The sequence below is a fragment of the Geotrypetes seraphini genome, chromosome 3 (genome assembly GCF_902459505.1).
Source record: "Geotrypetes seraphini chromosome 3, aGeoSer1.1, whole genome shotgun sequence".
NCBI classification, from domain to species: Eukaryota; Metazoa; Chordata; class Amphibia; order Gymnophiona; family Dermophiidae; genus Geotrypetes; species Geotrypetes seraphini.
Window position 1 is genome coordinate 401,749,543 of NC_047086.1, and position 27,953 is coordinate 401,777,495.

Genomic DNA, 27,953 nt, shown 5'->3' on the forward strand with positions numbered 1-27,953 from the left:
GTCCTTTTTGAGGTACGGCAACCAATATTGGACACAGTACTCCAGATGCGGTCGCACCATTGCACGATACAGTGCATATATCCCTATCTGTCCCGGTGGACTCAAACTCTATCTAGTGTACCTGGGGCAATGAGGGGATTAAGTGACTTGCCCAGGGACACAAGGAACAGCGAGGGATTTGAACCCACAACCTCAGTGTGCTAAGGCTGTAACTCTAACCACTGCGCCACACACTCAAATGGAAATAGTAACTCAACTAAAGGCAAATTCATTAGAAGCGTTTTAGTTCTGGTTTAAATTTTTTGAGGTTCTTTTCTTCTCTTACCTAAGCTGGTAGTAGGTTCCACGTTTGGGGAGCAGTGACAGAGAAGAGTGTGGTATGTCTAGTATTTATAATTCGTAGGGATGGAGTAGTAAGTAGATTTTTGTCCTCGGATCGTAAGGAGCGGGAAGGAGAATACGGAACAATGACTCGGTCTAGAAATAGCGGCGCGTTGAATTGTAAAACTTAAAATCTGATGAGCGCCTGTTTATAAGTTATTCTATGGTTGATAGGAAGCCAGTGTGCGTTCTTTAGTAATGGGGTGACGTGGCCAAATTTTCTTTTACCTGTGATGATTTTTATTGCAGTATTTTGTATTAATTGTAATCTAATTTCCTTTTGTGTGATTCCTCCCTTTTGTTGTTTTCCCTAATTGTTGCACTTGCTATTAAGAATTGTATTTCTATCCCTGCCTTTGCTAATGGTTTCGTGAGTCCTCTAAGTCATGTGTGTAGCTTTGTACGATACCCTTAGTTGTTGTTATAAAGTATTTTAGTATTGCACTTCGCCTTGAATATATAATTAGGCGATTAATCAAATCTTTAAATAAACTTCATACCATACCACACCATTCAATTTCTTATATCCTGCAAATTTCGACACATTGCCGCTTACAATAAGATCCCTAAAATTTACAGTACAGATACAGTAGTACAATTTTCTGTAAACCGCTTAGAATCCTAACGGAGTTTAGCGGTATATAAGAAATAAATTACATTACATTACATTACATTACAATTGAATGTCGGTCATGCAAATTATAAGGAGAAGAGGTATCGTGATATATTCATGACATTCACTTTTCTAGGTAACCACAGTAGACCTCGACAGGTCGCCAGATAGATTGAACTGTGGCCAAAGACATAGTTTGTTGTTTTTTTGTTTTTTTTTTTAATTTTTATTGAGAATGGCAAACGGCTCATACAAAAAAGTACACACATCAAAATGGTAATACAGGAGGAACAGGAACAACAAGGATGAAAGAACAAGTAGGATGTCTCCCCAAAGGAAAAGAGAGTCCACGTGGAGGCGGGTCAAAGTCCTTGTTTGCTTAAAAACCCAGTTCTCTCCGCTGCAGGAAGTTCGTATTTAGGAATGATGCAGACCGTATGCCACCAGGCGGAGTAGGATAGAGATGATGGCGTTGTCCAATGAGTGAGAATAGATTTGATGGTGATCAAAAGCAGGGGTTTTAGCAATCGACCTAGAGAAACTGGTAGAGTGGCCTGGAGACCCTGGAGTCCATATAGAATTGTTGCCAGAGATGGGAATGATTTGGCATATTTGAAACCAGTCGTGTGGATATCGTGAATGTATCACGATGGTTGCATTAACATCTGTATTTGTTTTATTTAGAGCTGAACCGTCAATTCTCTTAGAACTGTTTTCATGTTCTTTCTTTGCTTTCTTATCAGGCAGCTTTCTGGGACAGGGAATTGAAACCTTTGCTATTGAGTTCCATGTCTCATAATCATTTTCGAAAGCAATTGTAGACACATCTGTTTGCCAATTAATTAATTTTTTCTAGCCTGTATTATTTGTTAAATTTTGTAAACCGTTTCAGAGCTTAACTATTTTTCACTCAGAGAATAGTTAAGCTCTGGAACGCATTGCCAGAGGTTGTGGTAAGAGCGAATAGCGTAGCTGGTTTTAAGAAAGGTTTGGACACGTTCCTGGAGGAAAAGTCCATAATCTGTTATTGAGAGAGACATGGGGGAAGTCGCTGCTTGCCCTGGATCGGTAGCATGGAATGTTGCTACTCCTTGGGTTTTGGCCAGATACTAGGGACCTGGATTGGCCACCATGAGAACAAGCTACTGGGCTTGATGGGCCATTGGTGTGACCCAGTAAGGCTATTCTTATGTTCTTATGTAGCCAAGTATAGGAGAATTAAGCCATTGTAACATCGCTGATGAGGTTGGCTCTGAGGCACTGTGGAATGAGGCATTATGACATCACAATCTCAGCTCCGGAATGTTGCTCTGATTGGGGTTCCGGAATCTTGGTTTTCTTTGAGATTCTATGTGGAATGTTGCTACTCCTTGGGTTTTGGCCAGGTACTAGTGACCTGGATTGGCCACTGTGAGAACGGGCTACTGGGCTTGATGGACCATTGGTCTGACCCAGTGAGGCTATTCTTATGTATTCTTATATTATAAACTTACCAGTTATGCGGTATAGAAATGACTTGTATGTTATGTTGCTCCTCTTGCTTTATTACTGGCTTACTTTGTTTTCTTGTATTATACTTATTTTTTCAACATGGAAGTCTCTTTAAGAATCGGAACATACGTATAGGTCTTAGTTTTTTCCATCACTGATCTGGCCATTTCTGGTTTTTGTAATGTTTATTGAAAATTGCAATAAATCTTTTGAACAAAAAAAGGAGAAAAAGTATGCCTAACATTTTCCTTAAATGGTAGCAAGAGACCTGACGCAGATCTGTGCTGGGACCGCTGCATTCTAACATATTTATCAATGATCTAGAGATGTAATGTAATGTAATTTATTTCTTATATACGGCCAAACTCCGTTAGGAATCTAAGCGGTTTACAGAAAATAGACAATAGGGTGCATTAAAATTATAAGTAATATAGGTTTACAGAGAAATATACATTAAAGGATACAATAAAAATAAGATAAATAAATAAAGAATAGGTACTTTGAAATTCCCTTACTGTCCCGAAGGCTCACAATCTAACTAAGGTACCTAAGAACAAACAAATTAGTAAAATAATAGAGAAGAAAATAAAGATAGAGGAAAAAATGAGATACGAAGCATCCTAACAAGAATACATTGAACTCTCAATACCATACTGTTAAAAACAAAACGTACATTCCAAAATAATAATGTAATGGAAAGAAACTAATTAAATAGAAAATAATTTAAAGAATTAAATCAAATATAGAAATGTAAAAAGAAAAATAAACATTAGAAGTGAGGAAAAAAGAAAAGGTAGAGGAAGGCATATGAATAGAATGGAAAGAGAAACAGTTAAACAATTGAATTCTAAGAAATTTTAAATGAAAACTAAACAAATAGACATGTAAATCTGTCTTGGGGGGGTTTAAGTGTGCTTCGCCCACCCCCCTTTTTTTAGCAGATGCTAGAGCTGTTGGTTTTATTCAGGGGGGGTTTGGAGGGGCCCTACTCCTTGGGGACGGTCTCTCTTCTCCTGTGCAGGGCCGGGCTCCAGCGGCCGGGCATGTCGATCTGCTGCAGTAGCTGCCGGAAGACCTCCAGCATCTGCCGGTTCTCCTTGGCCGAGGCTTCCACGTGGCGGCCGCCCCACTCTCCCTCCACCGTGGCCAACGCTTGCTGGGCCGAGACCTTCCTCTCCGCCTCCCGGTCCGCCTTGTTTCCCATCACCACGATGGGGGGCAGCCGGTCCTCCCGCAGGGCCGTGATCTCTGCCCGCAAGCTCCGGACGCTCTCCAGGGACTCGTCGTCTTCGACCGAGTAGACCAGGGCGAAAGCGTCGCCGCGGCGGATGGAGAGCTTCCGCATGGCCGGGAACAAGTAGCTGCCGCAGGTGTCCAGGATCTCCAGGCAGACCTTCGGGCCCCTGCGCTCCTCGTACTCCAGGCAGTGAAGCTCCTCCACCGTCCTCCGGTGCTCGGGATCGAAGGCGTCGAGCAGGAAGCGACGGATCAGGGACGTCTTGCCCACCCCGGCCGCCCCCAGGAACACCAGTCACACCTGCTGCTTCTCGGGCACCGCTAGCGACATGTCACTAGGCGGGCGAGCGAACAGATGGACAGCGGATGTAAAAGTAGATAATAAAACCAAATTAAAATAATAAAAGAACAAAAAACAAAAACAAAACATAAACATAAACAAAGAAAAATGGCGGGAGGTACTATAACTGCAACCTAACCTGGCGCCATCTTGAAAGAAAAAAAAAAATGAGATGAGAATAGCTAGTGAGATAATTAAATTTGCTGATGACACAAAATTGTTCAGAGTTGTTAAATCATAAGAGGATTAAAATTGCAAGAGGACCTTGTGAGACTGGGCGTCAAAATGGCAGTTGACGTTTAATGCGAGCAAGTGCAAAGTGGGAAAGAGGAACCCGAACTATAGCTACATGATGCTGGGTTCTGTGTTATTAGTCACTGCCCAGGAAAAGGATCTAGGTATCATTGTTGAGGATACGTTGAAAGAGGAAGACAGGCAAAAATATCTGGAAAAGTTAAGACAGGCTGGTCAAGTAGTCAGGAAAGCAAAGATGCAAATGGAAGAAAAATAGCTGACACGGTAAAACGAGGAGACAAGACATTTTTTAGATATATCAGTGATAGGAAGAAGTGCAAAAGTGGCATTGTGAGACTCGAAGGTGAAGGGGAGGAATATGCAGAAGCTGAAAAAGAAAAGGCTGAATTGCTTAACAAATATTTCTGTTCTGTGTTCATGGCTGAAGTGCCGGGAGTAGGACCACAGGAGACAAACCCAAATAGGGATGGAGGACTGGTAGGTCGATTTTCAGAGGGTTGTGTTTGTGAGGAGCTAGAACAATTAAAGGTGGACAAAAAAAATGGGGCTGGATGGTGTACATTCGAGGGTGCTGAAGGAACTTAGGGAAGTTCTGGTGACTCTGCTGAATGACCTTTTCAATGCTGCTCTAGAATATTGTGTGCAATTCTGGAGGCCGCACTTTCAAAAAGATATAAAAAGATGGAGTCAGTCCAGAGGAAGGCTACTAAAATGGTGCATGGGCTTCGTCAACAGGCTTAAAGATCTCAATCTGTATACTTTGGAGGAAAGGCGGGAGAGGGGAGATATGATAGAGACATTTAAATGCCTACGTGGTGTAAATGTGCATGAGTCGAGTCTCTTTCATTTGAAAGGAAACTGCAATGAGAGGGACTAGGATGAAGTTAAGAGGTGAAAGGCTCCGGAGTAATCTGAGGAAATACTTTTTACAGAAATGATGTTAGATACATGGAACAGTCTCCTGGAAGAGATGGTGGAGATGGAGACTGTCTGAATTCAAGAAAGCTTGGGATAGGTATATGGGATCTCTTAGAGAGATAATGGTTACTGCGGATGGGCAGACTGGATGGGCCATTTAGCCTTTATCTGCCATGTTTTTAATGTGCAGCTAAGAAAGCAAACAGATTGTTACATAGGAATTATCAGGAAAGGAGTGGAAAACAAAGATGAAAATGTTATAATCTAAACTAAACTAAACCTTAGGTTTATATACCGCATCATCTCCACAATCGTAGAGCTTGGCACGGTTTACAAGAGTTGAGAGAGAAAGGAACTCCAATGAGGTTAAAGGGTATAGTGAGAAGGATATTTGGGGGGCTTAGGATGCCAAAGATGGGGTAGGTATTCGCTCCATGGTATGGCTGTGTGTAATTCTGTGTCACTGTGTCTCCTAGCGGAAATAGAAAAGGTACAGAGAAGGGCGACACAAATGATAAAAGAGATGGGATAACTTCCCTATGAGGAAAGGCTAAAGCGGTTAGTGGTCTTCAGCTTGGAGAAGAGATGGGTCGGGGTGATATGAAAGAGGTCTATAAAATACTGATTTGAGTGGAAAGGGTAGTTGTGAATTGCTTGTCTACTCTTTCCAAAAATACTAGGAGTAGGGGACTTGCGATGAAGTTACTAAGTAGATTTAAAACAAAGCAGAGAAAATATTTCTTCACACAATATGTAATTAAACTCTGCAACTCATTGCCACAGAATGTGGTGAAATCAGTTAGAATCTTCTTCTTAGGTGCCATCGACTCTTGCTCGAGTCCTGGAGACTTGATGAATTACAGATCTAAAAAGAAACCGTTTTTGTGCTAGTCCGGTAAGGTCCTCCAGCATCATTCCTGTGGTTGCAAGTCGTCCTCTTTGCCTGGTTCCTTTGATCTTCCCAAACATATGATCTTTCTCTTCTGACAGTGACCAAGACAATACGGTCGTAACGTCATCATTTGGGCTTCTAGTGACATAGACGGTTTGTTCTCTTTCAGAATCGATTTGCTAGTTCTTCTGGTGGTCCACGCACACATAAAATCCTTCTCCAACACCTAAGTTCAAATGAGTCAATCTTCTCTCTGCCTTGTTTCCGTAGTGTCCAGCTTTCGCATCTGTAATTGACCACTGAGAAAATGAATGGGTGGACAAGACTTTTTTTTTATTTTTTTAATAATTCTTTATTCATTTTATAACTTACATCAAGTACATCAACATTGGTATTAACATTTTAACATAGATATATCACTTGAAATTCTACAATTAATCTTATCAATTAATTGTACAATTAATTCTACAATTAATCTTATCAAATTAAATTTATCCCCTTTCCCTCCCATCCTTTTATATTTCATAAAAACATTTTCCAATAATAAATACCCCCCGCCCAATTTCCATGTGTACTAATCAGGGAAGAAAAATATATAGTCATTCTTTACAATAATCTGAAATTTATTAAAGTTCCCTTTTTGAATGGCTAATGTTCTTTCCATTTTATAAATATGGCATACTGAATTCCACCAAAAACTAAAGTTCAATCTATTCCAACTTTTCAAATTAAGTGTTATTTGTTGTATGGCAACTCCTGTCAAAATGAGCAATAATTTATTATTTGTAGAGGATATTTGACTCTTAGCTCTCATCTCCATGCCAAATAATATTGTATCATAGGATAATGCCACATGATTTTCTAATAAACAATTTATTTGACTCCAAATTGATTTCCAAAATTCCATAATAAATGGACAATAGAACAATAAGTGGTCTAAAGTCCCTGCTTCAAGATGACAATGCCAACATCTATCAGACTTAGAGCTATCTAATTTTTGTAAACGAACAGGGGTCCAGAAGGCTCTATGCAACAGGAAGAACCATGTTTGTCTCATAGATGCCGACATTGTACATCTCATCCTCCAAGACCAAATGCGTGGCCACTGAGATGCAGTAATTGGATACTTAATCTCAATGCTCCAAATGTCTCTAAAACCATTCTTTGGTTTTTAAATAATTAATCCAGATATTAATTTCTACCACTTTGCGGCCTGGTGTCCCAGAAAGTCCGTCTGAAAGCATAAGAACTCTAAACTATATTGATTATTAAGATTTTTCCATTCAGAGAACCCCGCCTGAATGGCCTGCTTCAGTTGCAACCATTTATAATTTTGCGATTTATCAAGACCAAATTTGTGTGGCAACTGTGAAAACTCAAGCAGTTTACCATTAGATATAACATCATCTAATGTAATGTAATGTAATGTAATTTATTTCTTATATACCGCTACATCCGTTAGGTTCTAAGCGGTTTACAGAAAATATACATTAAGATTAGAAATAAGAAAGGTACTTGAAAAATTCCCTTACTGTCCCGAAGGCTCACAATCTAACTAAAGTACCTGGAGGGTAATAGAGAAGTGAAAAGTAGAGTTAGAGGAAAAATAAAAATAAAATAAACATTTTAACAAGACAGCATTGATCTAAATACTTTGGAAGGTAGAAGAGAGGAGAGAAAGGAATAGAAGCAGAAGGGGGAGCCGTTGAACAGTAGAATTCTGGAGAAATTTAAATGAAAGAAATAGAACAAAACAAAGACAAAAGGCAAAACAATAGATAAGATTAAAGATAAATCATAAGCTGGAAAGAAAAATAAAATAAATACATACATATTCCTGCTATTACCCAATGCTTCCAAACGACCTTAAATCCGCCTATTTTGATCTTGGCGTTAAGCCATATAGTTTGATTTGTGGACAAGTCTTATCTTCGTTTGGGGTGTTATTTTCTTGCCTTGGAATACTTTGTCGAGAGACTTTATTGAAGAGTTACTTCAAGTGCTATTCTGCAAAGTATTTCCTCCCTGCTGGTTGCGTGTTCTTACTGAGGTTGTTTTTCCAGCTGTTTATTATGGATGTTTGATTGTTTTCTACCCTATCTCTATGGCTGTTTAGTGGTCTAGAAGTTCTCTAAATAAATTAGTGTCACGCATACTTTCTGAAGCCACAGCTGTGTGGCTGGAAAGCATTCGGAAATACGCGGATGTTGACATAGTGATGTCACGCATATGTGTGACATCATCACGTCGACATCCGTGCCTGTGCAGAGCCTGCTATTACTACATTGGAGGAGAAGGAGTGCCAGTGAGGAAGAGAGGCGTCGGTGCTGGCTGACTGCCTGCAGGACGTGCCTCTGGCCTATCCAGAATCTCACTACGGCCCACCGTTTGCCATACACTGGAATAAATGAATACAGGTACTGTATGTTGTTCCTTTCAGGATAGATGACCTCTCTAACCGTAGTCTCCGATTTCTTGCGCCTTATAGCAGTAGAAGCAGCTTTAGAACTCTCCAAACCGGTTTCGTATCCAGAACAACGCAAATGTGGGTTCAGCTGGATTACTTGAAGCCTGTTTTGGGGGTGGGAGGGGTGCACCTGTTTTTGAGGTGGGAGGGTGGCGTATTGGACATGTCACCCATCCTCCCTTTACTAGCAGAGGTCAATAACAAAAGGCTCACATCACAGGGGGACGCTTGCATTGATAAACGGTCAGCATTCTCGTTTTAATTGTGTAGGTCGTTTCCGGAGCAGCGTGGACAGGTTGCAGAATTCAAGCGATTTGGCTAGTGTGAGCCCTGAGGGGATCGTCGTAAACATTACTGTGTGCTAAAAGCCATCAATTCACAGAGACAAAATAAAAACCATACGTTTTCTATTTGATGGCGGTTGCCCATTGCCGAGATTTCTGCAGACATACAGCTCTGTAAAATTGGCCTCTTCCAGGCAGGTTAGTGCTCCAGAAAGCTGCACTGCTATCTCTTCAGGGAATATAGAGATAAACTGCTGCATTAACTCCAGAGAAAATGCTGATACCAGGTACCCCAGACGCAGGTTAATTGTGCTTTCACCGAATGGCCTGATGCGGTGGTTCTGAAAGTCCGCATTGAAGCACATTCTATGCAGTGCCTATGGAATATTCTCAGAGGGTTATAAAGCTTAATAATGCCATCGCTTGTCATCCTGCTAGACCAGTCCAGACTTATGGGTTATGTCCCTCTGTCAGCAGGTGGAAGCAGACTTAAAGATTCTGATGACATCATCAGTATAACAGGTGACCCAGCAAGGAGCATTGCAGTATTTCTCTGTCTCCAGCAAATGGTGCACGTTTGACTGCTGCAGTGGGATATTTCATCTGAGTAGCCCTGTCTCCGAAGGGTGTAGTCCATGACCTACATCCCTTGACCTAAGGTGTATTTCCCAAGAACTGGTCCACAGACCTTCCTTTGATCAACTTTGAAGTGAATATCCCTCCAGGGCCACAAGTTTTAGCCCATTGGTTTCACATTTTGAAGCCTGTTGGCGTTGAACCCAAGGGCCTTGTCTGGTGGAGCCGAGTAGCTTCCCCCTCCCTCCCTCTCACTCTCTTATTCTCTGTAGACTTTTAAAAAAAAAAAAATTGAGGCGGAAACTTGTCTTTAAATATGTTTCTTCTGTGTGTTTTTGTTCTGTCAGCAGTTGAGTAATTTAATAAGGGTTTTCCCTAGCGTGTTGAGTACGCAAGCAAATACTGAGTAAGGCAGGCCCGTGTGAGGCTCCAGGGGCAGTTTTTATGCCGGGATACAAGAAATTGCTTCAAATCCCGGGCAGAGTGTGTTGAAAGTTTCGCAGTGAGAATCGTTATCACTCAATCCTGATACCTCTGCTAGTCCTGCCAGTCTTGTTTTTTCTAAGAACTTTAAGCAAATTTACAGTTTAACAACAGTTAAAGAGAAGGGCAGGATGGGGAGCGTGAGCCAGTGAATGGCCACTAGGATGATCTCGGGGCTCAAGGGTCTCTCGTACGAGGAGAGACTGAACAAATTGCAGCTCTACACTCTAGAAGAAAGCAGGGAGAGGGGAGACATGATTGAGACATTTAAATACATCACAGGACGTGTCGAGGTGGAAGATGACATCTTCTTTCTCAAAGGACCCTCGGCCACAAGAGGGCATCCGCTCAAACTCAAAGGGGGGAAATTTAATAGTGACACCAGGAAGTATTTCTTCATGGAAAGAGTGGTAGATCACTTGAACAAGCTTCCAGTGCAGGTGGTCAAGGCCACCATCGTGCTTGACTTTAAGAATAAATGGGACATCTACGTGGGATCCCTACGAAGGTCGAGTTAAGGAACTGGGTCGTTAGCATTCAGACTTATTGGGGTGGGTCAGTAGAGTGGGCAGACTTGATGGGCTATATCCCTTTTCTGCCGTCATCTTTCTATGTTTCTATGTTTCTAGTGTGATTGTTAAAAGATTTTACGACACACGAGGATCTGAGGCTCTGCCCCTTTGATAATAACTGAAAATGATTAAGGTGTTTAGGAGTTTTTCACAGTAGAATAAATTAGATTAAGATTTTTGAAGTTGTTTCTGAGAAGGGTATTTTTCTCATCCTGTATACAATTTTGGTGTAAATAGTGGGGTTCCCCAGGGGTCTGTGCTGGGACCGCTGCTTTTTAACATATTTATCAATGATCTAGAGGTGGGCATAACTAGTGAGAGAATTAAATTTGCTGATGGCACAAAGTTGTGAAATCGCAAGAGGATTGTGAAAAATTGGAAGAGGACTATGTGAGACTGGGCATCAAGATGGCAGATCACGTTTAAGGAAGTCATCATGCCGCTGTATCGTGCAATGGTGCGCCCGCACCTGGAGTACTGTGTCCAGTACTGGTCGCCATACCTCAAGAAGGACATGGCAGTACTTGAGGTGGTCCGGAGAAGAGCGACTAAACTGATAAAAGGTATGGAAAAACATTTCATACGCTGACAGGTTGAAAATGCTGGGGCTGTTCTCCCTAGAGAAGAGGAGACTTAGAGGAGACATGATAGAAACCTTCAAAATCCTGAAGGGCATAGAGAAAGTAGACAGGGACAGATTCTTCAGACTGTGGGGAACCACAAGTACTAGGGGTCACTCGGAAAAATTGAAAGGGGACAGGTTTAGAACAAATGCTAGGAAGTTCTTTTTTACCCAGAGGGTGGTGGACACATGGAACGCGCTTCCAGAGGTTGTGATAGGCCAGAGCACAGTACAGGGGTTCAAGGAAGGTTTAGATAGGTTCCTAAAGGATAAGGGGATTGAGGGGTACAGATAGAAGCAGAGGTAGTTTATAGAAATGGTCAGAAACCACTTCACAGGTCATAGACCTGATGGGCCACTACGGGAGCGGACCGCTGGGTGCGATAGACCTCTGGTCTGACCCAATGGAGGCAACTTCTTATGTTTTTATGTTCTTAATATAACCAAATGCAAAATGACGTATGTGGGAAAGAGGAACCCAAATCATAGCTAAGTGATGCTGGGTTCTGTGTTAGGAGTCACCGGCCAGGAAAAGGATCTGGGTACCATTGTTGAGGATACGTTGAAACCCTCAACTCAATGTGTGGCAGTGGCTCAGGAAGCAAATAGAATACAGTGGTACCTCGGTTTGCGAGTGTTTTGCAAGACGAGCAAAACATTCACAAAATTGGTGCCTTGGAAACCGAGCGTGCCTCGATTTACGAGCGCCCTCCCGCGATCCGGCACCTCCCCCCCCCCCCCCGCGATCCGGCTCCCTCCCCCCGCGATCGACACCCTCCGCTCGTATCGCACCCCCTCCCCGCCGCGATCCGGCATCCCCCAGGCATCCACCCACCCACCCGATCACATTTCTTACCCCCGTTTGACACCGGCACCAACGCACAGGACATGCCGGTGCCGATGCCCGAAGATCTGCCTCCTTCGCGCTGGGCCTTGAGCATCTGCGCATGCTCAAGGCCTTCGGGTTCCCGTTCTCTCCGAGATTCTCCAACGCCTATGAGCAGCATACATTCTGTTTTACTCTTTGGGAACTTGTCTGGTACTTGTGACTTGGCTTGGCCACTTTTGGAAACAGGATACTGGGCTTGATAGCCCTTTGGTCTGTCCCAGTATGTTTTAAAGTTCTAACAAGGAACAGAATTTGAAAAATAAGCATCCACCCGCTAGAAGTTCTGAAGACTCAATGACCCAGTAAGCAGAACCCCAATACAATACTCTCATCTAAGAGATATGTTATGCTTCTCGTATTTTTTTTAATAGTTTAGGGAACTTACTAGTTATAAAATCCTTACTGTGCTGGCAGAACATGGTATTTGCCTGTCAATTTGTGTTGTGCCACAGGAAAGTTCAGAATCAGGGCCAGTCAAGAGGCCCGGAATAAGCTTGGAGGAAGATGTAACTTGCAAGGAAGAAAATGTGTAGATGAGCTACTTAGAGTAGATTATGAATAGCTACAGGGAGGAGATGAAGTAAGGTCATTATAGAGGAAAAAGAAGGCACAGAGAAGTCCAGGGAAGATGAAGAGCAGAGGAGCCATGAGGGAAGAGCGTACATGGAGGGACAGAAGAGCCATAGGGAAAAGAGGAAGATCAGTGGAGCCACAGGAATAAGAGAAGAAGATGAGGAGACACAGGAGAAGGAGGAGGATCCAAGGAGTCATAGAGAAAGAGCAGAAGTGAAGGAGCAGAGAAGCCTTGGAGGGAGGAGGTGGAATAGGGGACCTCAGGAACAAGAGAAGAAGAGCAGAGGAGCCATGGAGGAAGGAGGAGCAGCATCAGGGTGCCTGTGAGAAGAGATAATCAGAGGAGCCATGGAGGAATAGATAAACTATGAGATGAGGAACATCAGAGGAGCCAAAACGGAAAGAAGAGGATTATAAGAGCCATAAGGGAGGAGCAGTGGTGCTGTGGAGAAGAATCAGAAGACCTCAGGAGGAAGAGCAGAAGAGCCATGGGGGAGGAAGGAGGATCAGGGGCTTTGCGAGAAGAGAGCCATGGAGGAGATGAACTATGGGATGGGAGCAGCAGAGGAGCCAAGCTGTGGGGAGGGAGAGGAGGCAGAGTGTGGGGGAGCAGTAGCAGTGAATGCTATAGAGAGAGATTGCTTTTTTTCAATGTAGCTGGTGATACCTGGTCCAGGTACATTTGAGAAGTCATGAGCGATGATAATTGCTTGTTTGGGAATACAGTGCAGTTCTGGTTGCTCATTTATGATGCTTTTAGCTCAACAAAATGCTGATTGCTGCCAGCTAAATATTAGGTCCTATTTGCCAGATTCTATAAAGGATAGAAACATAGAAACATGATGGCAGATAAATACCAAATAGCCCATCCAGTCTGCCCATTCGCAGTAACCATTATTTCTTCCTCTCTCTGAGATCCCATATGCCTATACCATGCTTCTTTAATTCAAACAGTCTTTGTCTCCGCCACCTCTTCCGGGAGACTGTTCCACGTACCTACCACCCTTTCTGTAAAAAGTGTTTTCTTAGATTACTCTTGAGTCTATCACCTCTTAACTTTATTCTATGCCCTTTCATGCAGAGTTTCCATTTACGCCATGTAGGTATTTAAACATCTCTATCATATCTCCCCTCTCCCACCTTTCCTCCAAAGTATACATATTGAGATCTTTAAGTCTGTCCCCATATGCCTTATGATGAAGACCACATACCATTTTAGTGGCCTTCCTCTGGACCAACTCCATCCTTTTTATATCTTTTTGAAAGTGCGGCCTCCGGAATTGTACACAATATTCTAAATGAGGTCTCACCAGAGTCTTATACAGGGGCATCAATACCTCCTTTTTCCTACTGGCCATACCTCTCACTATGCACCTTAGCATCCTTCTAGCTTTCACCGTCACCTGTTCAACCTGTTTGGCCACCTTAAGATCATCATATACAATCCCACCCAAGTTCCACTCTTATGTCGTGCTCATAAGCTCATCATCCCCTAAACTGTACCTTCAGGTTTTTGCAGCCCAAATGCATGACCTTGCATTTCTTAGCATTCAATTTTAGCTGCCTATGTTAGAAGCCACTAAGCTCCTAAATCAACGCTTTTATTAATTACCTAAATGAGCTTTAACAATGTCATAATTGGGGCAAAAATAATTGGCCAATAGGCACCTACCCAATTCTATAAACGGTAGGTGTCTATCCCATGGGGCCTAGTAATGCCTAAATGGGCGTGTTTGGGGGCAGAGACAGAGATAGGTGCCGTTAGGTGCGATTCTGCATTGTAGGTCACTAAAACCAGCGCCTAAGTTCTGTGATAGGCGTCAAAAATTGTGATTCCGTAAACGGTGCCTAAGCGTGATTGATACGCACCTGGTGCCTTTTTCCAAGGCACCTGCTGATTTAGGCACTGTTTATAGGATCTGGCCCTATACGAGGGGGTTTTGTAAAATTCTCAGCCCAACCAACCAACTGTCTAAATTCTGAGGGTTATTTTGCCACTGAAGCTGAAAAGAGTGTTATTTTATGTCGTTATGTGCCAATTTGAAGAAAATAAATTCTATGTTTTTTGGCATTATTTCAGATCATTGACTGAACCGTATCCACGTCATTCTCTTCTTGGTTGGGCTGAGAACTTTTCAGCACCCCCTTGTACTGTGAAGCATTTCAGAGCTGAGATTGTGATGTCATAATACCTCATTCCACCAATAAGAGCCAACCTCATCAGTGATGTCACAATAGCTTGATTGTCCTAGACTTGGCTCACTTTTCTTACATACAAGGGGGTGTTGAAAGGTTCTCAGCCCAACCAACCAACTTCCTAAATTCTGAGCGTTATTTTGCCACCGTAGCTGAAAAGAGTGTTATCGTATTTTGATAAATGCCTATTTGCAGAAACGAAATTCTATGTTTTGGTCTTGTATTGATTGAACCATATCTCCGTCATTCTCTTCTTGGTTGGGCTGAGAACTTTTCAGCACCCCCTTGTACTGTGAAGCGTTTCAGAGCTGAGATTGTGATGTCATAATACCTCATTCCACCAATAAGAGCCAGCCTCATCAGTGATGTCACAATGGCTTGATTATCCTATACTTGGCTAACTTTTATTACATACAAGGGGGTGTTGAAAGGTTCTCAGCCCAACCAACCAACTTCCTAAATTCTGAGTGTTATTTTGCCACCGTAGCTGAAAAAGAGTGTTTTCTTATTTCGTTAATGTGCTAAGTTGTAGAAACAAAATTCTATATTTTGACATTGATTCAGATCATTGATTGAACTGTATCCACGTCATTCTCGTGGTTGGGCTGAGAACGTTTCAGCACCTCCTCATAGTGTGAAGAGTTTCAGAGCTGAGATTGTGATGTCATAATGCTTCATTCCACCAATAAGAGCCAGCCTCATCAGTGATGTCACAATGGCTTGATTATCCTATACTTGGCTCACTTTTATTACATACAAGGGGGTGTTGAAAGGTTCTCAGCCCAACCAACCAACTTCCTAAATTCTGAGCGTTATTTTCCCTCTGTAGCTGAAAAGAGTGTTATCGTATTTTGATAAATGCCTATTTGCAGAAACGAAATTCTATGTTTTTGACATCGTTTCTAATCATTGATTGAACCGTATCCATGTCATTCTCTTCTTGCTTGGGCTGAGAACTTTTCAGCGGCCCTTTGTATGTTTGAAATGCCATTCAGCACCATTATCTGGACAGCTCCGCCAACCATATAAATAGGCGAACAATCAAAATGGATGCTTTAAATGCGATACAAAACACATTCAGTAATGGTATTTGTGCACAAGGAAAACATGTATTTCAACTCATTCGTAAAACACACCAAATGTCATCACAGAATTCATTCAGTTCATCTTGAAATGAAAAGGGATTAAGTCAAGCGTGCTATCGAGTGTTGGCTTGAGATATGAAATATACAAAAGCTGTTCAAGCACAATTGAAAAGGTTTCAGATGACTAGAAGGAATTTGTAGAGCAAATTCTTTCGTCCTTCTTCGTACGAGAGGAGTTCCATCTCCTTTATCATCTCGGTCGCTCTTCTTTGAACCTTTTCTATATCTTTTTTGAGATAAGGAGAACAGAACTTAACACAGTACTCTAGGTGAGTAGGTGAGGTTGCAACATCGAGCCATACAGAGGCATTATAACATTCCTAGCCTTGTTTGCCGTCCCTTTTCTAATCATTCCTGGCATCTTGTTTGCTTTCTTGGCCGCTGCCGCACATCGGGCAGAAGGTTTCAGAGTATTGGCCACACAGCCAGATCTTTTTTTCTTGAGCGCTGACCCCCAAAGTGGACCCTAGCATCTGGTAACTATGTCCCCGCAGAATCTCAGTATCCCCATTCTGTCCCCACGAGTTCTGGCCCTGTCCTTGTCCCATTCCTGCAAGCGTCAAAACTGGAACGCTCTTCTGGAGTCTGTTATAGGGGAAAACACCCTCCAGGAATTCAAGACAAAGTTGGACAAGTTCCTGCTAAACTGGAACGTACGCAGGTGAGGCTGGACTCATTTAGAGCACTGGTCTTTGACCTGGGGGCCACAGTGTGAGTGGACTGCCAGGCAGGATGGACCACTGGTCTGACCCAGCTGCGGCAATTCTTATGTTCTTAAAGTGTTCGAGGCTCGTGCGGATGAGGACAGAGCTTGCAGGATTGGGGCAGGGACAGGAACATAGCTCGCGGGGATGGGATGGGGATAGAGAGATCCTGCAGGCATGGGGAAAATTTGTCCCTGTGTCATTCTCTAGGCCACAGGTGTCAAAGTCGGTCCTCGAGGGCCGTAATCCAGTCGGGTTTTCAGGATTTTCCCAATGAATATGCATGAGATCTATGTGCATGCACTGCTTTCAATGCATATTCATTGGGGAAATCCTGAAAACCCGACTGGATTACGGCCCTCGAGGAGGGACTTTGACACCCCTGCCCTAGGCAAAAGTCTACCTGGCACTGGCTCTATTTCCCAATTACTGGAGTTTCTGTCAAGGCACCACTAAGGCCCTCTTTTATGAAGGTTGCGCTAATGATTAGCACGCGTTAATCGGTTAGGTCACCTTAGCAAAAGAGGGGGTAAGTTTTGTGTTGCTTCTATATTTTGTACATGAAACTGCTTTAGAAAGTGACTCACAATGGCGATAACTTGGGTAGTAAGCCTATCCTATGGACACATGTATTATTATAGACTATTTACCTGGTTAACATCACCATGCCTACATGTCGTCACTCCCCCTCTCGCTACATCAATGGCTGGGATTAATGCGGGGCCTAAATGTGGCAGTTTTGCATGGACCTTTCAGTATTCTGTACATTATACACATAAGTGCGAGCTCTGCCTATCCCCTGCCTATTCTCCTCCCCAATAAAAGCCCCCTTGCACTAAAGCCTGGATTATCCAACTGGTGCTGATTTTTAGGTGCCCAGGCTCAGTAGAAAAAGCCATTTAAACAACATTTTTAACTGAATTTTAAGGTGACTTCTGGCACCTGAAAAAATTAGCGCCAGAATCGCGCCTCCTTTGGTACTTTAGAGCACCTAACAATACTTTGGGTATGGCTAATGCCGGAAGTGGCATTAGTCTGCCTAAAGCGCCTGTGTAGGCATGATTCATGGCAAAGATTGGCACCAGACACGTAGGCCTGGAAAACCCTGGCCTACATGTCTGGCACCTATCTTTCCCAGAGACACGATTCTCTGCACGGCGCCATTGTGAGATTGACACACAATCGGTGACTGATTTTTAGGTAGGCGCCAATATTGGCGCCATATGGAGAATCTGGGCCTAACATAATTGTGTGTGAGTAATTGAGAGAACATCGCTGAGCTCACTGCGTGTGCGTGCACTTTCACCCCACAAAACTGTTAGCATTCTAGAAATTTAATAGTGCGTTTGGAGGGAATTCTATAAATCGCTCTCAAAAATAGGTAGCGCAAAGATTGGCTCTGAGCATGATACTTCAAAAAAGCACGCATCCTCTGTAGAATTGTGCTTGGAGCCCATTCCTGAGCCTAAACTTTAGGCACAAAGAAACAAGATGGCCGACGGTCTACTAGATCCACCGTGAGGAGTAGCAACAAAGCAGATCGAACAGAATTCAAAACCACAGTCTTTATTAGCCTTGCAATTGCAACGGACACAAGCACATATGAGTAATCTTGACCAAATGTATTTCTTATTTGCACTACTTGTAAAAGTTTCTTATACTTTGGGTTTGATTTTGTGGCTGATTTGTTAGGCCCAGCCTTCCTTGGTACTGTATTGGAGGCGTAGTTTATGCCTACAGTGGAAGATAACTGGATACATGACATGATAAAAAGACAAACCTCTGTAGGCTTCTTATTGATCTATTTAATTTTTAGATAGTCTACCCCGTGGAAATGTTATTTTGAAGGTTCAGTCTGTATATTCTAAATCTGAACTGCTCTAATCAGTTATTTTGCAGCTGAGGTGTTTTCGTTGTGTCATTCACCAGCTGGGTAAGCTCCACTTTTTTTTTGACTGACTTTTTATTCAGATTGATATGTTTATTTTCCTTTCAGCTATTCACTTCCATGTATTTTATCATGAATAACTTGGGCCCTCGTTTACTAAGCAACGGTAGATGCTTTTACCGTGGCCCAGCGCGCTAAATGGTCCAACGCTGCTCTGACGCTCGTAGGAATTCTATGAGCGTCAGAGCATTTTGCACTTCGGGCCGCAGTAGAAACATCTACGGTGGTTTACCCCTCTTCTACGAAACCGTGCTAGCGTTTTTTAGCACAGAGAGCCGCGCTGAATGGAACTCAATGAGCGTCGGGAGCAGAACGGGCCATTCAACGTGGCTCTCTGCGCTAAAAAACGCTAGCGCGGTTTCGTAGAAGAGGGGGTTAGTAAAAAAGGGGTTATTGATGTGGGGATTTTATATAACCACAGGTTTATGAGATAATGTTTTTTTTGTGAATGTTTTATTTTGCTGTATGTGGTACTTATCATTGTCCTCTATAGATATTGTTTTAGTGAAAGTCTGCCCCTGACGCAGCCATTTTGGTGAAACGCAGGCCACGTTGGGCACATTTTGTATTCTGTTTGGTCTGCTTTTATTTTTTTTTTTTATTACTTCCCAATTTTAGGCGCCAGACGTACGCCTGCTCAAACATGGCATACATTCTGGCGCCCAAGATGAGTATGCTGACCCCCATATTCTAAAAGTGCGTGTGGTACCCCTAAAATGCTCGTGCCCTTCCCGTGCCCATACTGCATTTTCAGAGATGCAGTATAGGAGTTAGGCACCCCGCTTTATACAATCGTGTGCAGCCAGATGTACGTGCAAATTCTAATGGATGCCAATTAACCCCAAATCTAGGTGCAAATCTAGGTGCCATATATAGAATCTGGAGGATGGTGCTTAAATTTAGGTTGTGTCCTTGTTGAACTGAGGGGTTTACGAATAGGCGCTGCTTTGTTGATATACGGGCCAGGGCGGGCAACTTTGTGCAAAAGATGTTGCATAGGCATAACTACTCGCAAGCTCATTTTAATGATCGATCTTGAGTAATGTAAATTTTGAGAACTCGTAATGAGCTTATCTTCTTCTCTCTTCCAGCTCCTCCCAGTCTAAAGATGTCTGTCAATGAAACCCTGGTAGTGAACCCTGACGATAATGTCACCATCCAGTGTTCACTGACGGGGGGTGACCCCACACCCCAAGTGATCTGGTCTCATTCTCCCAACCCCATGCCTCAGAACAGCTTCACCCAAGGGGGGAACCTCACGATCTGGAGGATCCGGACCGAAGACTCTGGATATTACAATTGCACTGCCATCAACAATGTGGGGAACCCTGCCAAGAAAATGGTCAACATTCTTGTTCGATGTACGTCGTTCCACATTCGCTTGACCACTTTGGGCATCATTAAAGCCTCTTTCCTTTCCAGCATAATGTAATTCATACAGATCGCTTTCACACAAGAGCTGGGAAGCTGCCATATATCACTCCACTCTCAGAGTGCAGGCTAAGGTTAACACCCAAAAGATAAGGAAGAAGGGACTCTTGCAGTAACAAACTCTTGTGTTCTTCTGGGTTCATGATAGGTTAGTTGGCCACCAGAGTCCCAACAAACATTCATACCCCTCACTGTTTCTGGCAAAGTCCTGTTCCCATGCATGAGGACCAGGAAGCACTTTTGTAAAACCCCTTCTGCTTTCCTGCATTACAGGGGCATAGCTAGATGCCAGTTTTGGGTGGGCCTAAGCCCAAAGTGGATGGGCATGAGAGCCCTGCCCCTACCTGACATCTCTCCCTTCTTCCCAGGTGATCAAGAGCTTCTTAACTGTACTCCTCACGGTATCTTTTAAGTCCTTTAGTTGTTCACCAGCAGCGAGCAGTGATGATTACCTTCTCCTCTTGCTGGCCCTGAGTCTTCCTTCTGATGTGCCTGGTCCTGTGAACAGGAAGTTCTGTCAGAAAGAAGCTCAGGGCCAGCAGTGAGTAGCAGGTAAGAGTCACTCCTCACTGCTAGCAAAGAACTAAAGGTACCAGGAAGGGGGGGTTAGGGGAGTGCAGTAAAGAGACCTCAGATCGAATGGGGAAGGGAGGAAGTAATGCCAGGAGTCTTCAGCTGATGGGGCTGTCCTGAGTTCAAAGTGGGTGGTCCTGTGCCCACCAGGACCTACCTGTGCCTACACTGCTGTTGTATTCCTGCTCTTCAGTGGCCTGACACAAACTAGAAGACCAGCAACTTGCTCCCCTTACTCTTTCTATCGTGCAATCCATGTGAACCAACGTCTACTTTTACTCAATAGGTTCACGACCATATGTTGATACCACTTGAAAGATAACCACCTTGATAACTGGCAGCCAGAATAACAGACCAAAAATGCTGAGGAGGACTTGTGGAAAGTGGTGTTATGCCATCACCTCATTGCTGCTGCTTATGCTGCATCCATTGCTCTTGCCTTGGCACATCCATAATTCAGGAAGCATTTTATCATGACTTGCTCACAATAGCTGCTAGATTGCAAACATCTCTAAAATTTTCTTACAAAAATATCTTATAATGTCTTTCAGCATGAAAAATCTACCTTTACAGCAGTTGATTTTTCTAACGCATTGCCTGTTGTATCTTTTCAGCCATGAAGAATATCACCTTCCAGATCACCCCAGACATAATTAAGGAAAGTGAGAGCATTCAGCTGGGACAAGACCTGAAGCTCTCATGTCACGTGGATGCGGTGCCCCAGGAAAAAGTTGTATATTCCTGGTACAAGAACGGCAAGCCTGCCAAGATCTCTGACCGTCTGCTTATCACCAGGAACGATCCAGAGCTGCCAGCCATCACCAGCAGCCTGGAGATCATGGACTTGCGCTTCACTGACTATGGCACTTATCTATGTGTGGCATCCTTCCAGGGAGCACCCATTCCCGATTTAATTGTGGAAGTGAACATCTCCTCTGAAACAGGTGGGCCATGCTGCTTGCTGGGTATGAGGGAAGTAGAGTGTGTGTACTTGAACTATCCGAGCCAGACGCTTAGCTTCCTCCAAGGGGGTGATGAAAAATTCTCAGTCCAACCAAGAAGGGAATGACGTGGAGCTGTGAAACTTACAAGTTACTCCACATTCGTGTCCGAGGTTTCTGTAACCTTTCCAAAAACATACTCAGAGATCTGGTCACTGAAATACTCTTCCACTGCTGCAATCACCTTCAAACCTCTCCAACATTGTTGTCCTTTCAAACTCTTTTGAGGTGAGGCTGGACTCATTTAGAGCACTGGTCTTTGACCTGGGGGGCTGCCGCATGAGCGGACTGCTGGGCATGATGGACCACTGGTTTGACCCAGCAGCGGCAATTCTTATGTTCTTATGTTTGGAAACAGAAAATAGTCAGATGGAGCAAGATCTGGTGAGTAGGGTGGACGGTCTATGCACTGAAACCCCAACTGCATCAAAACATCCATTGTCTTGCAAAAAGATGGCTCCTTTCTGCCACTTCCCTCTCCTTTTTTCTTTTAGTGCCTTATTTAATCAGCACAGTAAGTTACAGTAGTATTCTGCATTAGCTGTTTGGCCCTTGGAAGATAGTCAGTCATTACAACGCCTTCCTGATCCCAAAACAATGTGGCCATGACCTTTCCTGCTGATGTTTAGGTCTTGAATTTCATTGGCCTTGGAGAACCTGAGTGCCGCCGTTGTATGGACTGTTGTTTTGTCTCAGGATCATAATGGTGTAACCATATTTCATGCCAAAAGGTTGGCACCAGTTATGCTGCAAAATCAACTTGGAAGTGTCCACTCGATGTTGTTTCTCATCAACATTCAAACATTTGGGCACCCAGTTGGCTGACACCTTCTGCATAACCAGCCGCTCATGGATTATACACCCATGTTCCTTGGATATCTGTACTGTCTCAGCGATTATTTTAGCCGATATTCTCTGATCTGCCAAGATCGGGTCATGGACATGGTCAACAATTTCGGGAGTTGACACTCCCAGACCTTGTTTCATGTTCAGTCTCAAACTCTCTACGCTGAAAGTTTTCACTTCTTCACTGTGGAGTTTGACGGGCATTTGTCTCTCAATGTTTGCATCATACATTCATGGATTTCCTTTGGAATTTTCTTCTGCACGAATAGGAACTCCATGATGGCTCGGAATTCCCCACTTTTTGTTGACATGGTTCAATGAATGATCTGAAACAATGTCAAAACATAGCAGTACGATTCTGCAAATTGACTCTTCAATTACAATGGCAAAATAATGCTCAGAATTCAGGTAGTTGGTTGGGCTGAGAACTTTTCAGTAACTCCTTGTATGAGAGTCCATATGTCTTTTGAGGTATTTTGTTTGACTTATCAGTCTTCGTACAGTCTGACTTCTGTGTTTTTTGATCAACTTAATAATTAAGTTACAGCCTAGGCCTATCTTTCGTCTTGACGATCAATTATTATTGTTAAAGGTTTGCGCTTAAAGCGCATGATTATTTTCTATTTTCCTTTTCAGTTGACTTCTTTTTGGAATGGCTTACCTATATCTATCAGACTCGAACCAAATTATTTATCATTTTGGAAAAAGCTGAAAACTTTATTACTTGATACAATTTCATTGTTAGAAACATAGAAGATGATGGCAGAAAAGGGCTATAGCCCATCAAGTCTGCCCACTCTAACAACCCCACCCCCTTGAATTTACCCCCCTAGAGATCCCACATGTGTATCCCATTTCCTTTTCAAATCCGGCACCCTGCTGGCCTGAATCACCTGAAGCGGAAGTTCATTCCAACGATCGACCACTCTTTTGGTGAAGAAGAACTTCCTGGTGTCACCATGAAATTTCCCACCCCTGTTAGGCGCCGATTTCATGCCAATCATACGTAGGCGTCCGTCACAGAATTGTGCCTAAATATAGAAGCCTACAATGTAGGCCAGGGTTTTAAAAGCCTACATTATCGGTGCTTAAGTACTTTAGAGACTCACACGCATGTTTTTATCCGCTGTTAGGCGCCTAAATTATGTAGAATCGCACCTAAGAAGATAGGCATCAATCACCCAATTGATTTTTCTTTTTTCCAGTTATCAGCTTATTAAAGCTCATAATTGAAGCCGATATACGAGTTAAGCTCCCCCTTTTACAAAACTGTAGCATGGTTTTAGTGCTGGCTGCGGCGGTAACAGCGCTGACTCTCATAGAATTCCTATGAGCGTCAGAGCTGTTAATGCCATGGCCGGCTCTAAAAACTGCGCTATGATTTTGTAAAAGGGGGGGGGGGGTAAATTAGGCGTCTGTCTTTAGGTGCCTTGTATAGAATTTCCCTCTACGTGCCTGTCTGAATCCACATTGAAATGGATGCAGGCAGAAGATAAAAACGACAGACTGTGGATGTGGATGTTCTGAAAGATGATTTTTATTCGCTCTTCATGATAAAAATACAAATAAAAGTCTGAATAAGTAATGCCCGAATGATTGTCCTGATGGACCCTACACGGTCCGTGTTTCGGCGAGACCGCCTTCCTAAGGGGTCCGGATGGAACATAGAAACATAGAAGATGACGGCAGAAAAGGGCCATAGCCCATCAAGTCTGCCCACTCTAATGACCCACGCCCCCCCCCCCCTGGCTTTACACCCTTAGAGACCCCACGTGAATATCCCATTCTCTCTTAAATTCTGACACGCTGTTGGCCTCGATCACCTGCAGAGGGAGTTTGTTCCAGTGATCGACCACTCTTTCGGTGAAGAAATACTTTCTGGAATCACCATGAAATTTACCTCCCCTGATTTTCAAAGGATGCCCTCTGGTAGACGAGGGGCCTATAAGGTGGAAAATATCATCTTCCACCTCGATACGACCTGTGATATATTTAAACGTCTCAATCATGTCTCCTCTCTCTCTTCGTTCCTCAAGTGAGTACAGCTGCAATTTATTTAGCCTTTCTTCATACGGGAGATCCTTGAGACCTGAAACCATCCTGGTGGCCATTCACTGAACCGACTCAATTCTCAGCACATCTTGCAGGGTACAAAGATAAAAATATGAGCAAAACAATGTATGTGCCTTTGAGCATAAAACCTGAAAACAACTTGAAACAAGCAGCCCACATCCTCAACAAATGCAGATATCTGTGTCAAATTGTGTGGAATTCCAGGCCTCTGGTTGGCCTCACACAAGCTTTGAACCTGAATATCGTCGTATCTTTGGTCATACAAGCAGGCAGATGGACTGAATTACGGCATATGTTTCTATGAAGCATTGAAGATGATCCTGCAGGATCCTGTAACAATACAACAAAAATAACTCTCGAAAGGAACACTAGAAGGGAATCTCAACACACTCCAAATCGATACGAGGGCAAATGAAAAATTAAAGCCGGAACAGAGCTAGCGAAGTGCAACATATGTACTCGTATATTGCTCGTTGGATAGCTTGTCCACGTACAGTGTAGCGCTCGGCCTTTAGTCGTGTGGCAGCCACGAGGTCAGAAACATGGAGACTTTATTGCAAGATTGCACCATCGAAGAACGACGTGCAGTAGTGCGCTTTCTTTGGGCCGAGGGAGTGAAACCTGTGGAAGTTCACCATCGGATAATGACTCAGTATGGACATAACACCATAAATCAGTGAAAGGTTTATGAGCGTTAGTGCATTTTTCTAGGAACTGATCTTTGCGAATGTTCTTTTGATGGGCACTTTACGTGATTTGCTGATGATTATATGTTAATGCTTGTTTGATTTTAGTTTGTCTTACTGAATAATGTTTGTAACGCTATGTAAACCGTTTAGGTTTAAACGGTATATAAATTTTTAAAATAAATAAAAAGGTTTAAAGCGCGAAGAACAGGTGTGACCAACGAAGGTCGCTCTGCTCACCCGTCAAGATTGCGCACACAAAAGCAGATGCCTTGATTAGAGAAGACCAATGGATAACATGGCTCAATTGGCTGCATATTTGGATATTAGAAACATAGAAACATGACGGCAGAAAAGGGCCAAAGCCCATTAAGTCTGCCCACTCTAGTGACCCTTCGCCTTGAATTTGTTCACCACCCCCTGCCTTTACATCATTAGAGATCCCACGTGAATATCCCATTTATTTTTAAAATCTGCCACGCTGTTGGCCTCAATCACCTGCAGTGGGAGTTCGTTCCAATGATCGACCACCCTCTCGGTGAAGAAATACTTTCTGAAGTCACCATGAAATTTTCCTCCCCCAATTTTCAGCGGATGCCCTCTGGTGGACGAAGGTCCTATAAGACGGAAGATATCCTCTTCCACCTCGATACAGCCCGTGATATATTTAAAGGTTTCAATCATGTCCCCTCTCTCTCTTCATTCCTCAAGTGAGTACAGCTGCAATTTTTCCAGCCTTACTTCATACGGGAGATCCTTGAGCCCCGAGACCATCCTGGTGGCCATCCGCTGAACTGACTCTATTCTCAGCACATCTTTCCGGTAATGTGGTCTCCAGAATTGAACACAATATTCCAAATGAGGTCTCACCATGGATCTGTACAGTGGCATTATGACTTCTGGCATCCTGCTGATAAAACCTCTAAGGATGCAACCCATCATTTGCCTTGCCTTGGAGGAAGCCTTTTCCACTTGATTGGCAGTTTGCATGTCATCACTAAATCCCGTTGTTCCGTGGTCCTAGCTAAGGTCTCACCATTTAACATGTAAGTCCTGCATAGATTGGCTATGGATCTGTGGTTGCCATAATGCACGATGACTTGGGATACAGGAAAAGCTGCGCACGTTGGGTTCCCAAACAGCTGACTGATCTGCTCAAGCCACAGCGTGCGAAGGCTGCGACCCAGTTCCTGCAACGGTACGAAGAAGATCCCAGTATTCGGGAGAGAGTTGCCACAGGCGACGAGACATGGCTGCCTCCCTGCGACCCAGAGAGCAAAAGACGAAGCCTGATGAAGTAAAGGAAGCGGAGCTCACCTGGCCTCGGCAAGAAAGCAGACGTTAGTTGAACGATACAACAAATGCGTCGTCTTGCAGTGGGACTATGTGGAAAAGTGATATGTTCAGCTGCTCATGGTTACTTCCATTAAAGCCGTTAAGTGTGTTTTGCCTTTCGTTTTTGATTTTCCGTCATATTTTTTTAGGGGGGGAAAGAGGAGGTATCAGTGAATGTGGTACATATCAGCGCCCTCTGACGATGACAAATTGTGAGCTCAAAAGCTCTTATTCACATCATTCTGCTCCTCGAGCACTTTGAAATATATGCATTAAAATGAATCTGAAGTTCTAGTACAACGGAGGTGAGGAGCGGCCTAGTGGTAGAGCTGCTGTCTCAGCACCCTGAGGTCGTGCGATCAAATCCCAGCACTGCTCCTTGTGACCCTTGGCAAGTCAGTTACTCCTCTATTGCCCACCGCTTTGACTGTGTAACCGCAAAAAGGCAAGTATACAAGTCCCATTCTCCTTCCCTCCCCCGTTCTTTCTGACTAGGGGGGGGACACTCGATGAAGTTACAGGGAAATACTCTTAAAACCAATAGGGGGAAATATTTTTTCACTCTGAGAATAGTTAAGCTCTGGAACGCGTTGCCAGAGGATGTAGTAAGAGTGGATAGCGTATCTGGTTTTAAGAAAGGTTTAGACAAGTTCCTGGAGGAAAAGTCCATAGTCTGTTATTGAGAAAGACATGGGGGAAGCCACTGGAATGTTGCTACTTCTTGGGTTTTGGCCAGGTACTGGATTGGCCACTGTGAGAACGGGCTACTGGGCTAGATAGACCAATGGTTTGAGCCAGTACGGCTATTCGTATATGAGCCAAACATAGGACAATCCAGCCATTGTGACATCACTTCTGAGGTTGGCTCTTAGGCATTGGTGGAATGAGGCATTATGACATCACAGTCTCAGCTCTGGAATGTTCCTCTCTATGGGGTTCTGGAATCTTGTTATTCTTTGGGATTCTGGAATGTTGCTACTCCTTGGGTTTTGGCCAGGTACTAGGGACCTGGATTGGCCACCGTGAGAACGGGCCATTGGTCTGACCCAGTAAGGCTGTTCTTATGTTCTTATATTCTTATGATTGTTGAGTGGATCCTGTAACAATAGCAGCGGGTCCTTCTCCCAGCCCCGAGCCAGGGCTGTTTACTTAAGCAGCTGTGTAATAATAATATTAATTATCATTATCACTGGCCTGATCATTGAGGGTTCTCCCGGTGGGCACCAAATGAAAAGAAACCCTTTCCCTCGTCACTCTTTAAGAAAAGAAACTCAACCAGCCCCATAAAATTTAGAAACAGCTCAATCCCTTGTAGGTTTCATAAAGCCACGCTGTTAATTTTTGTGTGCAGGCCATTAAAGTTGCTGTGCTTGGTTAGCCAGCTCATAAAGATGGAAGCCGTGGGTTTCATATCAATCAGGCG

At 43.5% G+C, this 27,953-nt stretch overlaps 1 protein-coding gene and 1 pseudogene across 4 annotated transcripts in view; one reads left to right on the forward strand and one right to left on the reverse strand.

The window, feature by feature from the left end:
• The window catches only part of MDGA1 (MAM domain containing glycosylphosphatidylinositol anchor 1), a 629,079-nt gene that overhangs the window by 260,023 nt on the left and 341,103 nt on the right, over nucleotides 1–27,953 (forward strand). For all 4 annotated transcript variants that reach the window (XM_033939535.1, XM_033939538.1, XM_033939539.1 and 1 more), the window contains 2 exons: nucleotides 19,677–19,946; nucleotides 21,204–21,533. In XM_033939535.1, coding sequence (XP_033795426.1) covers nucleotides 19,677–19,946; nucleotides 21,204–21,533 — 600 coding nt within the window. The remainder of the gene's footprint in view (nucleotides 1–19,676; nucleotides 19,947–21,203; nucleotides 21,534–27,953) is intronic.
• On the reverse strand, nucleotides 3,471–4,052 carry LOC117358081 (annotated as a pseudogene).